At 36.6% G+C, this 14019-nt stretch overlaps 4 protein-coding genes, 1 long non-coding RNA gene and 1 other non-coding gene across 6 annotated transcripts in view; 5 read left to right on the top strand and 1 right to left on the bottom strand.

Moving 5' to 3' along the window:
- The window catches only part of LOC135117697 (uncharacterized), a 192517-nt gene that overhangs the window by 125314 nt on the left and 53184 nt on the right, over positions 1-14019 (top strand). The window lies entirely within an intron of this gene.
- Positions 2046-2163, top strand: LOC135117738 (U6 spliceosomal RNA). The gene has a single exon (XR_010277101.1). It is a non-coding gene; the product is annotated as a U6 spliceosomal RNA (small nuclear RNA).
- On the top strand, positions 2192-4335 carry LOC110371570 (cytoplasmic dynein 2 light intermediate chain 1). The gene is made up of 4 exons (XM_021327889.3): positions 2192-2340; positions 2605-2956; positions 3051-3301; positions 4081-4335. The coding sequence occupies exons 1-4, from the start codon at positions 2236-2238 to the stop codon at positions 4270-4272; spliced, it is 900 nt and encodes a 299-aa protein (XP_021183564.3). The 5' UTR covers positions 2192-2235; the 3' UTR covers positions 4273-4335.
- On the bottom strand, positions 4593-6780 carry LOC110371630 (tetratricopeptide repeat protein 8). Its single transcript, XM_021327974.3, has 5 exons — positions 6230-6780; positions 5785-6030; positions 5058-5482; positions 4818-4992; positions 4593-4737 (listed from the first exon to the last, which is right to left on the bottom strand). Exons 1-5 carry the CDS (start codon positions 6518-6520, stop codon positions 4603-4605), a joined length of 1272 nt encoding a protein of 423 aa, XP_021183649.3. The 5' UTR covers positions 6521-6780; the 3' UTR covers positions 4593-4602.
- Positions 7624-8644, top strand: LOC110371631 (thyrostimulin alpha-2 subunit). Its single transcript, XM_021327975.3, has 3 exons — positions 7624-7766; positions 7897-8063; positions 8343-8644. Exons 1-3 carry the CDS (start codon positions 7679-7681, stop codon positions 8433-8435), a joined length of 348 nt encoding a protein of 115 aa, XP_021183650.3. The 5' UTR covers positions 7624-7678; the 3' UTR covers positions 8436-8644.
- LOC110371585 (vacuolar protein sorting-associated protein 54) lies at positions 10541-13697 on the top strand. Its single transcript, XM_021327905.3, has 2 exons — positions 10541-10790; positions 10879-13697. Exons 1-2 carry the CDS (start codon positions 10696-10698, stop codon positions 13436-13438), a joined length of 2655 nt encoding a protein of 884 aa, XP_021183580.3. The 5' UTR covers positions 10541-10695; the 3' UTR covers positions 13439-13697.

Raw genomic sequence — 14019 nt, 5'->3', positions numbered from 1 at the left:
ACCTGCCTGACGTGCTCGTGTAAAATTAGGAGAATCGGGCCCCTGTTCTACTCTCTTTTCAATATGTATGAAGCACAAGTAAGTGCCGTCACAGAATTTTCGCATCAAACTGTATATTTATTTAGCTTATACCTACTATCAATAAAAATATGAAATCAATGATTCCATTAAAACTATAAATGAAAGTGCCAACACACCACGACACATCTACAAATAAAATACTATATAAAGCTAAATACAACTTTTTATTAACTAACTCCAAAAAAAAGAGATTCTCAGTTTTTACAGTATGTTTATGCATGATTATACCATGTTTAGCTGAACCAATCCGTCTCCGTAATTTTTGATAAATTTTTCTGTAAATGGTTTCAAATGCGTCCATCATTTTATGGTGCCATTTACCACCCCCAGAATTTGATTATGGGAACCTAGGCAGGCTAACTATTGATCAATATAATTGCGCAATATCACGACAGTAGAAATTTATTGACGTTTAGAGTTAGTTAATATTGAAAATTGCGCAATAATTGTAAGAGAAAAAAATACAATTGCACAAAATTTTATCGTAATATTGCGCATTTACATTGACCGTCTAAGGAGTGCCTAAGCGATTACCCAAGTTAAGTCAAGTCAAAGTAAAAAGTTATATTTTGTGTAGTATGACGTACAATTTTTAGGACTATTTAAAGTATAATTTGGGTGTATGTGATAATCAATACTTTCCAAGTATATCTTAGACCCCAATAACCATGTTTCGGAGGGCGCTATAAACTGGGTCCCGACTGTCATTTGAACATCTTTGGGAGTCGTTACGAATAGTCAGAAGTCAATTAGTCCGACATGGGGCACCTGGCATGCCCGTGTAACTGGGTTGAAAAGGTTAGATAGGCTGTCGCTCCTTGTAAAACACTAGTACTTAGCTACATCCGAGCATTACTGCGAGCTGCATTCAACTGGGTGCCCAACTTGGTTACGAAAAGGCTTGGCACATGATGAACAGATACGTCACCACAATTTATTCAATGTGAAACTTTTACTTTTCGCCATCCTGCCTCGGCTTGGTTTTAAGCGCTGCCTAGACTAGACTATCTATTAAATGACCGAAATGAAATTTATATATTTGCACAATACAGGCACATTATAATTTGGTATATGAATAACATTACAACTTGTGCTTTGTTAACCATGTGTAGAAAAAAATATAGTAAAGGGAGGTTTTCTTTAATTAAAAAATGCGGTGCAATGGTTTTTTTAGACGACCGGTCACGTAGCGTAGTTGTCGGTACAACGCCATCTATCGCTGAAAACCTTCCTTTGTTGATGACAAGTACGTTTCGTTATACGACTTCAAAATTATATGACGTTGATAAGATACGACGCTCCGTTTCCTTCCAGTAACGTACCAAGATCAGCGACATCTTGGCATCAGCTAGAAAAAGATAAAATAGAAAATCCCTTATTTGCACAGAGAACATATTTGTCAAACTGTGGTGTTATTGTAGGTCTAGGGGCCGCCCTTTGATTATGGGCCGCCCTATCAAAGTTTGTTTTTTGGTGTTTGAAAGTTTATTCATATCATTTCTATTGTTTTTATTCTTTCGTGGAACTCAATGTTTTGTGTAAGACAATGACGAAACCTATAGTTTTAAAAGTTGCTAAAGACTTCCGCAGCCATCAGCCATCAGCGGGAAATTCAAATAGGTACAAATTTATATAAAATGGTTTTCTTCACTTAACAATGCATTGCCACGCCGGTTGCAATGTAAGTTCGTGTCATTAAAACATATTTAATCTATTAAATGTACAAAAAATAACAATAGAATATGAGGCGTGATTTTATCAGTCGCGGTAATAATATACCTCAAAGTAAATTTTGATATCCTTGTTTATCCTGGAATACATTTTTTTTGTACCTTCTAGTCATAAACATTTCCATGCATAAATGACACGTCGCGTTGTTCGTTTTCAAGTTTCAAAAGAAATAAACATGGCAATGAGTTTTCTCACTGAGTTTTCTAGACTCTGCCCGACTCTGCCTGTCAGTTGTACTTGCTTCGGCAGTACATAGTACATATACTAAAATTGGAACGATACAGAGAAGATTAGCATGGCCCCTGCGCCTGTCAGTTGCTAGGCGACCTAACTGTAAACAAATAAATTATTGTATTTCCTGTCAGTTGCTACCACCAAAGCACTTAATTAGGTTATACTATATAAATTAAAACACGCTTAAATATGTTAGCAATACCAGAAATAGCCACACAGATAATTGATAAAACTCTCGCAAACGTTAATGAAAATAATTCACGGACCATATTTCTAGTTGGAAGCAAATCTGTCGTGAGTAATGTTTATCTACGTACTATCAACAAATGTGCAGCGACTGCAAGAAATCGGCCTCAGTTGTCGGTTACCGGTACCGGTTCGATGAAATTGTTTTCGATCACCCCGACAGCAGCACTCGATGCAGTAGCCCGCAGTAGCCCTCTGCTATCGACCGATCTCATGCCTCGCTGCAAGTGTTGCTGCCTGCCGCGGCGATCAAAAGCCAGTTCATAATATAAAACCAGCATTTCTTATATTACACCCCTATTACAATTTTAGGGAAAGACAACACTAATACATTCGTTTCTGGAGAAGAGCGACCCTCCACGTGAGACGCTAGTGGTGGAATATTCATTTGGAAGAAAATCAAATCAAAAACAGGGTATCGATAAAATTTTGAGCCACATTTGGGAGTATGGGGGCAAATTGGAAACATTGAATAATGTATTGGAATCTACACCTATCCGTGGAAAATATTTTTTATGCGTTATGATAGACCTTTGTAAAATAAAAAACATTTGGGAAACTTTAGAAACATGTTTTCAAACGATCAAAAAGGTATATTCAGCACCGGAGGCCTTACCAGAACTGATAATAATTTGCGGGAAATACGATATTTTTAAGAATTACGGTGAGTAGGTACCTAACGACGAGTTTTAGCATCAATAGATGCAAAAACCTTCTAGTTCCGGATATCATTCCTTTATTTAATACGGTTATTTCAGATAGCGAGGTTAAAAAAGTTGTATGCACCACTTTGCGAAGCTTTGCGTTACTCAATCATGCGCACTTATTGTTCTATTCGTCGAAAGAACCACAACTCCTGAGGCGTGCCAAGGATATGCTGTTCAATATTGCTTTTGGAAACGGCATTCCTATAAAAGAGAAGAATACGAACTACACGAAACCTTTATCTATACCTAAAGATTCAGACAGCTGGGAAAGTATTGGCGTTACGCCGTCAACAATAGAACAAGTAAGAACATGGGTCCTCTTGTCTTATTCAAGAGAATTGTTTTTTTTGTTATTTATTTATACAAAAGAATACAAAGTTTTCAATTATAAATTCTCTCACAATGCAGCAGATTTTATATTTATTATTGTTAAGTACACAAATAGCTATTCTTCTCGTAGCTTATTGGATACGGGCAGAGTAGCAGCCTAAAGGGCAGGCGTAGATATCTGGCAAAGCTTTCGCACTCTCCGTAGCCGTAGCAATATGCGTAGCTGCAGGACTGCGTAGCTGCAGGACTGCGTAGCCGTAGGACTCTGCGTAACCGTAGGACTCTGCGTAGCCGTAGAAGTATGCGTAGCCGTAGCATTCTGCGTAGCCGTTGCAAGTGGCAGTATGAATAGTTGACGTAGGACACTGCGTAGCTGAGTACTTAGCACTCTGCGTAGCCGTTGTAGTACCAGAGGTAATAGTTTCTGTGTCAGTGGATGTATCTTATTTCCTACAGTGTTTCCTAATGTGTTATTTCTATTTTTTTAAATATTGTCTTGGTATATACCATTAATGTACTTTAAGACCCAAGTTCACCAAGAACATAAACGTCCATTTTTCTTAAACGTCTGTGAAACTTGAAGCTTTAAAAATTCAAAGTACCTATAAAGAAAGAGTTGTTTAAGACTAAGAAACTGACGTTTATGTTGTCGGTGAACTTAGGCCATAGTAAAGAGCCGATATTTACCATGTATTAACGTATACCTATATGCATTTAGCTGAATGTCTAGATTAATTTGGAATTGTTTCAGGTAAAAATACGGCATACATCGCGGATACCACCGATTGCTGTGAGCAGTGACACAAATACCGCGGGCAGTGTCCAGAAACACGCTCACCCAGAAGCGGCACTCGACTCTCTGATAGACCTTAAGTATAATGAACTGCGCAATATGGAATCACTTGACATTTCCATTGATTATCTGTTATCGATTAATAAATAAGAAATAACAAATATATACTGGGTATTTACTATTATTCCCAAGTAAGAGGCTCTGGTTATTGGACTGCCAACCCCACAATCCTTCCAGTGCTATGTCATGGTTGTCTGTCTTTATGACAATAACCGACTGCAGAGGTGTTTTTGTCGAACTTAACCAAAAATGCCAAACTGTAATAATTCGCACAAATTATTTGGATTGAGCTGAAATGTCACTATGATCGAACGTCGAGAAAAAAAACGGCATATTTGTTAAATTATCATTTCTTTTAAGCTATTTTAGATTAACCCTTAAAATACTGAAACTTAAAAAAATATATAATAACTTAAATAACTATGTAGTGTTATTTCTTCTTGCTCTCAACCTTGCATCTAAAGCATGTAGGGCATGTTGAGTCGCTTCATTTCTCGAGTCTATTGCAAGACTTACTTGTAAGCATCGGTAAGCCAACGTAATGTCACCTGTAGACTAAAGAACAATCTCGGAGTTAGAGTTTCATGTAGCAGATGTACTTAGATATAAAGTTTATTAAAAACTGTTCCACTTACCAAAGCGACGTGAGCCAGATTAAACCAAATATTTGAACGAATATCGGGGTCAGCAGAAAAGTAGAGAGCCTGCCGAAAGCAAGGTATTATCAGATCCCATTGATTACAGTACAGACAGCAGAGCCCTAAGTTGTTGTATATTTCTGGTCCTGCTGGATTTGTAGCTAATAACCTCCTAAAAGAATAGCAGTTGTTTAATATTATGACTTCACGCGATTACCAGAGACATGGTGCTCTTACCTGTAGTATCTCAAAGCAATTTCGGGCTGATCGTTGTAAAAATTATACATTGCTATATTAGCAATTGCCTCCATATTTGAAGGGTCCTCCAACGCTACCATGCGGTATTCTTTGACAGCTAATGCAGAGTTGCCCATTTGTTCGTGAATCCTTGCTTGTTCCAGTAACAACGGTGTGTACCCGTGGAACACGGATAATCCTTGTCTGCAGACATCCAGTGCTGAGATTGGTTGATTCAGTCCTACATACATGGCTACCAAACGGAGATAAATAGAAATATGTTTATTTTGTTTAAGTGCTTGACGCAGGCAATCTTCAGTGTTCCTGTACATTCCAAGTGCGTAATAGCATCGAGCTAAAGAGAAGTTCCACCACCAGTCTGCAACATCTTCAGATTTTTGTGCTTGGAATGCCACTTCCATTGCCTGTTAGCATATTTATCAAAAATATTAAAATTATAATGAACCGATTATTTATACCAAATCGTGGATTTGCTTCCCGGTTTGTGCATAATTGTGAGCTCTACTGAAACTACCAGCGACTGCAAGAAATCGGCCGCAACTACCGGTTTGTATAATGAAATAGCTTTTGATCGCCGTGGCAGCACCACTTGCGGTTGCCCACAGTCATCGACCGATTTTAGGCAGGCGCTAGGTTGACTTCGTTGTTTCCTATTGCGGAATAACCTATATAGTGCAATCACTTGAAATGATTCCATTTATCTCACCTTCCTAATGTCACCTTCGCAGTAGAAAACATATTCAAATAGCGTCTTAGAAGCTGGAGTAAAGAGTTTGTCTTCTTTTGAAAGAAATCGTAAGGAGAGTGGTGCTCCGGGAGTGAAGGGAGCTCCACCCGCGAGTGCAGTGGCCGCCCGGGACATGCGAGAGGCTGTGCTGAGCGCAGTCCGCATGCTCCGAGCTCCAGCAGTGCTGGTGCCCGCTCGCGAACGCACCGTCGCTGTTGCTCTCTTCTTTATTATGAAAAAGAGAAATTTGTGTTTATACATTCATTCACATATGGGATGAAAACACGAGAATTGTTTTGTTCCCGAAAAAATGGCACGAATTCACTGCTAGCAGTTGTTCGCGCACACCTCAGTTAAACAGATGTAAAGCAGTAGTTCAATCGCATCATAGTCTTTAAATCAAAAAATATAAATATGACCAAACCTGGTAATTAGAAGTTTCTGCATTTCGAGTTGTTTTGGTATATCGTTGAAACGAAGTTCCAGGCCTCGGTGTCTTGGCCACTGCCGTAGATATCAAATCCTCTTGTTGAGGATAATACTCCACTTCTTCATATCCATTACCAACGACCTTCGCCTGTATCGTCATAGCTCGCATACGTATAAACTCTATCATGCGATCATCTTTAGCTTGCAAAGCTTTCTCACATAATTTGAGACATTCATCGTACTGCTTTGTTCTATATAGATTTAATATTCTATACTCGTTTTCCATTGAAGCAGGACTATATGATGATCAAATGCACCTGTGCCTTTATCCTATAAGTACATTGCCTAGCAACCAATAACGTCAACATTAGCACAGCTGTTCGACATTTCTCTTAGAAACGAGGGTCGATTAGGGTTATGTTCGATTTAAGATGTGTAAAACAAAAACCTATCTAATGTTAAGGAGTAGGTACCTAATTTATAATACAAACCAAAAGTTGTAGGAATAAAAAAGGTCCTCTTTAACGAACCAACTTCCTAAAAGTCGGTTTAACATTGACAAATGAAAATATTGATTCGTTGTTACCATGTTTAGGCTGAAGATACCTAAATAGACTAATCCAATATTTTTTTTGTACCTATGTAGGTATAGCTCGTCTGAGCTGAAATAACGTGCCCCTATACAGCAGCATTGTCAGTGTGTCAAAGTAAGAATTCATTATTTCAGTAGGTATAAATTAGGTACCTAGCTTTATATTTTCGACACACAAATAAAAAAAGACAGTGATTTGACGCAAATATAAGTACTTACGTTACAATAAACTTATCACAGTCCGTTGACTTGATTTGCGCCCCATTGCGCTTTAACGCTCAGCGTCAGCAAAATTTATGAACTGAAAATAAATATTCTCTGTCTAAAATCAGACGTTGACAATTGTTTTTTACAAGCTTTTATTTAACTGGCTTTGTTGTTATTGTTAGTGTTAGTTAATAGGGGAAAAATCTTGTAAGCTTTATTTGAGTCCTATAAGTCCTACAGGTATGACTAGACTCGGGACTTTCACATATTGCATCGATATTAAGCATTGAGGACAATTCCTTTGATTGACAAAACAAAAAAAGCTCTGATGCTGAAGCCATAAGTATCTTCTATTAGAAGCAAGCGGATATAAAACAAGTTTTTATTATACCTTATATTTATTATAGTATACTATAGATAGAGCAATAAAAGCTTGTTTACAACAGCTTTGCTGAAAATTATGGTCATGAGAAACTTTGATGCTATAATAGTTTAAGGTAGGTTAGGCCAATAAGAATTAGGTACCTACATTCTAGCCTTTAAATCCATGTTGACTATCTCTGCTAAAAAGTTCTAAGATAAAAGGAGAGGTTCCAGAATTTATTTTTCATTCACAAGCCGAAGTTTGAGTACAACAGTACAAAAATGTTTTTGAAGTGTTTAATATTATTTATATCTCTTAGTAACGTATTTGCCTCTGAATCATGGAGGAAACCCGGATGTCATCGAATTGGTTAGCTATATAAAATAATATAAAAATCAATAAAAATAAATCTAGATACTGACAGTGTTTAACACCGCAAAAACTCAGAGGGTATTGTTTTCAAAACAAAACTTTACAAACAAGTTTTTTCTTTTTTCAGGCCATACCAGGAACATAAGCATACCAGACTGTGTAGAATTCAAAATCACTACAAACGCCTGTCGAGGATTTTGCGAATCTTGGTCACTGCCCAGTATCATGTTGGGTTTCAAGCGGCATCCCGTTACGTCATTAGGTCAATGTTGCAATATCATGGAATCCGAAGACGTAAGTTGCTTCATTTGGTAAAACTTAGGTACTTTCAGATTTTTATTTAAATAGGAAGTTATGTACGATACAAAAAAACCGTCATCTCTACTTACACGCCTACTCTCCCTGAGATACCATTAAAAGGAGTGTTTACCTCAGACGATCACAAAATGGGGGCAACGCTAAACGCTATTGAATTAATAAAAATAGTGAATAATAGATAGCAATAGGTATGGCATCTCATCATAATCAAAGAGGAAATTCTTGCTTAATCATTAAGGTTCTATTCTGTTTCAGGTACCTGTGAAAGTGCTGTGCTTAGATGGAGAAAGAAATTTAATATTTAAATCAGCCGTTTCGTGTTCTTGCTACCATTGTCAAAAGGAATAAGTAGATTGAATTCCGTAGAAGTCTTCATCTCTTAAAAAAAATGTGTTTGTTCATTACTGTGTAGAAATTTAGACATACTTAAATTACTATAGAAACTGAAAATACCTACTATCTAAGTATGTACTTATCTATAAGGAAAAATAACTTGCAACATCATGTTAAATGTTACCTACACTAGTTAAATTAAATGCGATTAAACATATCGAACATGTCAAATCCAAATGTGTTTTTTTCGTTACGCTAGGTATCTACTCAATAAAGCTAAATAGATACCCCAACCACGCAAATGTCTATTGCACCACAGGGGCCCGATTCTCCTAAGTTAATAATGTCAAAATCGAGTAGAAATCGAATCGTAATATGATCGCAATAGCAGTTTTAACCATATCGGGCATTCTGCTACTAATAAAAGACCAATCGTATTCAATTGACATTTGATTGGTGTGCGATTGGTCTGCTATTTTGGTGATTTTGGTCCATACGGTAGTTTGCTGTACAATCATTTTGCAATCGTAAATCATTTGCAGACAAAATGATTCATTATTGAATGACAGAAAAGGATAAAAACGTTTATTTAAAGGAAAAAATAGCGGAATGCCACATACGCTTCAATCGTAATCGAGTCGGGATCGGATCTCAGTCGAATCGAGTTGAACGTGAATCGTAATACGCTTAAGTAAAATTAGGAGAATCGGGGCCCTGGAAGGTCCTTTAGGACCCCACGTAACCTGAGTGGTTCTTTTTTTGTCCTTCGGTTCCTGTATCTAGTGCTGCAGCATGTGCGGTCGGCAGCTAGCATTCAAAACGTACCTTTAGGTGACATTTTTTCAATGATTTTGGTGGGCATCAGGGGCCCGATTCTCCTTATTTTACTTAAGCGACATACGATTCACATTCGACTGAGATTGAAGCGTATGTGGCATTCCGCTATTTTTTCTTTTAAATAAACCTCTTTATCAGTTTCTGTGATTCAATTATGAATCATATTGTCTGCAAATGATTTACGCTTGCAATATGATTGTAGAACAAATTACCGTATAGACCAAAATCACCAAAATAGCAGACAAATCGCAAACCAATCGAATGTCGTTGGAATACAATTGGTCTTATATTAATGTAGCAGAATGCCCGATAAGGTTAAAACTGCTATTGCGATTCAATTTTGACATTATTAACTTAGAAGAATCGGGCCCCAGTATTGAGAATCTCCTTCAGATGCATCGCATCGGGAAAAACTTAGGTACCTACATATGTCAATGGTACCTACAAATAAAGTAGATACATGTAAACTAAAGTTTATGGGAAACGTTAACTTAAGTACATAAATAAGGTTATATTATTTTTTCTGGCAGGACCATTCTTTTATGGCTTTGACTCTGGAACTCGTTACTGGTCTCTGGTCTCTGGTCTCTGGTACTTGTCGCCTTTGCCAAAAGGACGAGGTTGAAAGTCGTTTGGTTCAAGAGAGCCCGATTTCTGGACTCATTGTTTTCAAATTCTCCCGGGACATTTGGAGTCGTAACTGACTTCTTATCCCTTTTATTCCCCATTTTCAATTCTTTTTTAATTATTGATGACAAGTACCTACGATTTCTATGTTGTCGAAAGTATTTTTAGGGTTCCGTACCCAAAGGGTAAAACAGGACCCTATTGTTTTCGCTCCACGGTCCATCCGGCCGTCTGTCACCAGGCTGTATTTCATGAACCGTGATAGTTAGAGAGCTGAAATTTTCACAGATGATGTATTTTTGTTGCCGCTATAACAACAAATACTATTCTTGCTTTTATACTGCTAATTCCCGATAATTATTAAAAGCCTACCTATATGAGTATCTTAAGGTCACAAACTGCGTAAGTTAAAATTTAAATACCAATCTGTGTTTAATAATCTTAGCAAATTCAGATTTGTCTCACATAGCTTAATCTCATAGTCACCCTATTAGAGAGGGACAGACGGCCTCCGTAGTAACTGTTTCACTCGGCTCGTTTTTTGGGTATAGTGCGCAGTCCTGTTTACTATATTATGTCTGTGATTACATCTATGGCATGGCATTGACATTAACTCGATGAACCGACTGTCAACGTAATGTCATCTGCCAAATCGTGTCGATGTCCGTGTCACCATTTAGCTGTGTCAAAACTGTCACTTTTTATTTACCATGTCATGAATTTCTTGGGTGGATTTACGATTTTTTATAGATTTGTGATAATTACCTTGAAAAAATAATTAATTATTACTGTTCTTTAAAATAAAAATGGTATGGAGGACAACTCTAAATCTTGTAACAAGCCAACTTGGCAAAACTGTGTTCACTGTCCAAGACTACTTTTCACTTCTGCCACGGAATTTGAAAGGTTATAGCACAAAATATTGGAATTTATAGCTTAACGTAAGGTAATATTCAATGCAATAGCGTTATTTTATTTGTAAAATCTGTTGCAGGCATATTCAAGACAAGCACAGCATCAAAGAGGGATCTATTATACTCTGTCAGTATGGCCAAAATGGGATGTGTTCATCTTTGCAATTCGGTGATTTGCGAAAACCAGGCTTTAAATATCACGTAAGAGAATACCATTTGTATACAAAAAATCCAAATGATGACTGGACCTTCTATTCGTCCTCCCAAAACCTTCCAGCAGTATTAAATGATCCTAACAAAGGTAAACAGAGCAATTTCTTCACGAAGACTTGGGGAGACAATTTTATTGATAAAGTTGATATATATCCTAGTCCATATTTACCAGAAATCACTTTAGCACACTTTGAATCTTATTGCAAAAGGGTTGCTAAAAAATATCGCCGTCATTGTAGACTCAAAGAAAGTATTCCAGTTAAAAATAAAACACCTACTGTAGAAAATGTATGTGAGGTACCTAGCATTTTCTATGAACAATCTCTACCATTAAATGACCCAGATGTATTCAAGCAAGTTTTTCCTAGTCTTTGTAATTCTGAAGAACCAAGCATTGCTATAAGATCACTTCAAGAAACACTCAGCACATATTTAGATGTCATTGAGATGAAAATTTCCAAACAAGTAGCTCAAAAATCTGATGCATTTTTTCATGCAATGCTGTCTCATGATACAATAATGGAACAGATGGCTAGAGCAGTATTTACAGTCAGAAAAACCAGACAAAATATTACACATGTGAAAGGTAATCTTACTGAATGCCCATTAAAGTTATCAAGTTTGACAAGAATTAATCATAATTTGAATAATGTACATGAAATTTTGAAATTAATGGGTACGGTACAACAGACACAGCCAATGATACAGCTACTTTTAAGTACATCTGACTATGTTGCTGCATTGGATTTAATTAGTTCTACTCAAAAGGTACTGTCAACCCGCTTAGCAGGTATACAAGCATTCCGTCATTTATCTCCACAACTAACTGAAATGAAGAGGTTGATACATAAAATGTTAAGCAATGAGTTTTTAAGATTCATTGTTACTGACCTTAACAGGCCACCAAAAGATGAGGCAGAAATACCAGAGAGAGAAAAAGTTGTGTCAATTGTATCAGGGATCCTACGTCTGAAGGAGTTTGATTTTATTGACACCTTTAAAATTGAGGCAATGACTTCTATTCAAGCAACAATCAAACAATCTGTCATTGAAATAATTTCGGAAAGAGAAGGAAACACAGAAATAGTTTTAAGAGGATCAAATGCAGATAACATGTGGCTGCTGTGTAATGAAGGTATAACATTTCTGCAGAAAGTTACTCCAAACCTAATTAATTTATTCAAAAGAATACTGGCACTAAATAATTTGATACTAGAAATAACACAAATGGATGATGTTACTGGCAATGATAGTGAAGACATGTGGACACCAGAAGAGCTACTTACTGTTGAAGAAAAGTTAAAAAAAATGATTGGATCTTTATCTGACTATTGTAATGAGAGATGTGCTAATCTCATTGTAACTAAAACTGACAAGGACTATGTATTTTCTGATATGTCCCAATTATCAATCTTGTCTAAACTTATTGAAAACTTCTGCGATGAATGTGAAAAAATTACTGGACATTGTAGTAATGCAATGAAATTGGCACTTCGGAGTTACGCAATGAAGTACATACAATGTCTACATACTGAACGTAGGACTCAACTAACTTCTGCTCTTAATGTCGAGCGATGGAAAGCTGCAGATGTCCCTTGTGAATTGCAAAGTGCAATAAATACGATTCATGAACTTGGTGAAATACCAAATGCTTTACAATATGACAGTGGTAAACCAGATGGAAAGTATTTATTAATAAATAAGGAGAGTTATGCTGTTGTAGCTACAGTCCAGCTGTTAATAAAAATTTTGCTAGAGTATTGTGATGCAACTAAGCAATCTCCAGTAATTGTTCAGTATTTGGTGCACTGCATGTTGGAATTGATCCGATTATTCAATTCCCGGTGCTGCCAATTGGTTCTAGGTGCTGGTGCTATACAAAGTGCTGGTTTAAAAACTATATCTACATCAAACCTTGCATTAGTGTCTAGGTCTCTGCAGGTTGTCATGTGGTTTCTACCCAAGATAAGATGGTTGCTAGAAAAACAACACTCTAAAGAGCTGTCATTAAATGGTTTTAGTAATATAGAAAGTGATATAGTGAGCCATAAGCAGGAAATAGAGAATAAGATTTGTCTCATAGTAAGTAATATGCTTGCATCTCAGTTATCAGGGTGGGATGCTAAGCCCCCTGTTCCATCTCAAACATTCCGAAATATCTCTAAACACTTGGTTAAATTACATGAAGCTCTCATTGATATCCTGCCCAATGAACAAATAAGGACCATTTATAAAAGAGTACATGATAATTTTAAAGATAAACTTCGAGAACAACTAGTGAAGATGAACATAGTAGCTAATGGTAGTCCTCAGCACGGTGTTGTCACTTCAGAGTTAACATTTTATTTACAAACCCTTAAGACACTACGGGTGATAAATGAAAACGATGCTGAAGATAATATATTGTATGATATTTGGTTAAATTAAGTATACAGGTATATATAATGTGGTAGAAAGATATTCTGTAGCCATTTTTGTAAAAAGTATGTTGTAGGTATTCAATTGAAATACTATTTATTTAAAAAAAAATAAGTACCTACTTCTTTGCAATGTCTTTGGTAAATTTAAAAAAAAAAAACTTGTAAATGGCCAAAGAAAATTTTGCATTGTCTTATTACATGATATATAGATAATAAAACTGATGTAAGAATATGCATTATGTAAATAAATGTTGAATAAGTTTCAATTTTAATAGTATGATTGTATTTACCTATACATTTTCTTAGTGACTCCTACATATTATTGTTATCTGCCTAGTCTTTTTTCAACTAGGTTGAGGTTGGCTTCCAGTCTAACCGGACGCAGCTGGGGAACTAGTCGGCACCAGTATTTTATTTGGAGCGACTGCCTATCTAACGTCCTTAGCGGTCCCGGTTACCTCAGCAATTTAAAGTGACCCATCACCGGACGGACAGACCACGCCAAGCGTTGCTTAAGCTTATACGATCCGTAACTTGTAAGGTATATTATCTATCATGTATAAAATAAAATTAGTTTCTAATAAGTAC

Source organism: Helicoverpa armigera, chromosome 13 (assembly GCF_030705265.1).
Source record: "Helicoverpa armigera isolate CAAS_96S chromosome 13, ASM3070526v1, whole genome shotgun sequence".
Taxonomy (NCBI): domain Eukaryota; kingdom Metazoa; phylum Arthropoda; class Insecta; order Lepidoptera; family Noctuidae; genus Helicoverpa; species Helicoverpa armigera.
The sequence above is the reverse complement of the archived record's forward strand: the minus strand, read 5'-3'. Positions and strand labels throughout refer to the sequence as shown.

Excerpts from the sequence above, each read along its gene's own strand:
- LOC110371585 (XM_021327905.3), top strand. The coding sequence starts at position 10,696 with ATGGAGGACAACTCTAAATCTTGTAACAAGCCAACTTGGCAAAACTGT. Across the intron at positions 10,791-10,878 it reads TCTGCCACGGAATTTGAAAG|GCATATTCAAGACAAGCACA; the intron begins GTTATAGCACAA and ends AATCTGTTGCAG.
- LOC110371631 (XM_021327975.3), top strand. The coding sequence starts at position 7,679 with ATGTTTTTGAAGTGTTTAATATTATTTATATCTCTTAGTAACGTATTT. Across the intron at positions 7,767-7,896 it reads ACCCGGATGTCATCGAATTG|GCCATACCAGGAACATAAGC; the intron begins GTTAGCTATATA and ends TTCTTTTTTCAG. Across the intron at positions 8,064-8,342 it reads ATATCATGGAATCCGAAGAC|GTACCTGTGAAAGTGCTGTG; the intron begins GTAAGTTGCTTC and ends ATTCTGTTTCAG.
- LOC110371570 (XM_021327889.3), top strand. The coding sequence starts at position 2,236 with ATGTTAGCAATACCAGAAATAGCCACACAGATAATTGATAAAACTCTC. Across the intron at positions 2,341-2,604 it reads TAGTTGGAAGCAAATCTGTC|GGAAAGACAACACTAATACA; the intron begins GTGAGTAATGTT and ends TTACAATTTTAG. Across the intron at positions 2,957-3,050 it reads CGATATTTTTAAGAATTACG|ATAGCGAGGTTAAAAAAGTT; the intron begins GTGAGTAGGTAC and ends CGGTTATTTCAG.
- LOC110371630 (XM_021327974.3), bottom strand. The coding sequence starts at position 6,520 with ATGGAAAACGAGTATAGAATATTAAATCTATATAGAACAAAGCAGTAC. Across the intron at positions 6,031-6,229 it reads CAGAAACTTCTAATTACCAG|AAGAGAGCAACAGCGACGGT; the intron begins GTTTGGTCATAT and ends TTCATAATAAAG. Across the intron at positions 4,993-5,057 it reads ATTGCTTTGAGATACTACAG|GAGGTTATTAGCTACAAATC; the intron begins GTAAGAGCACCA and ends CTATTCTTTTAG.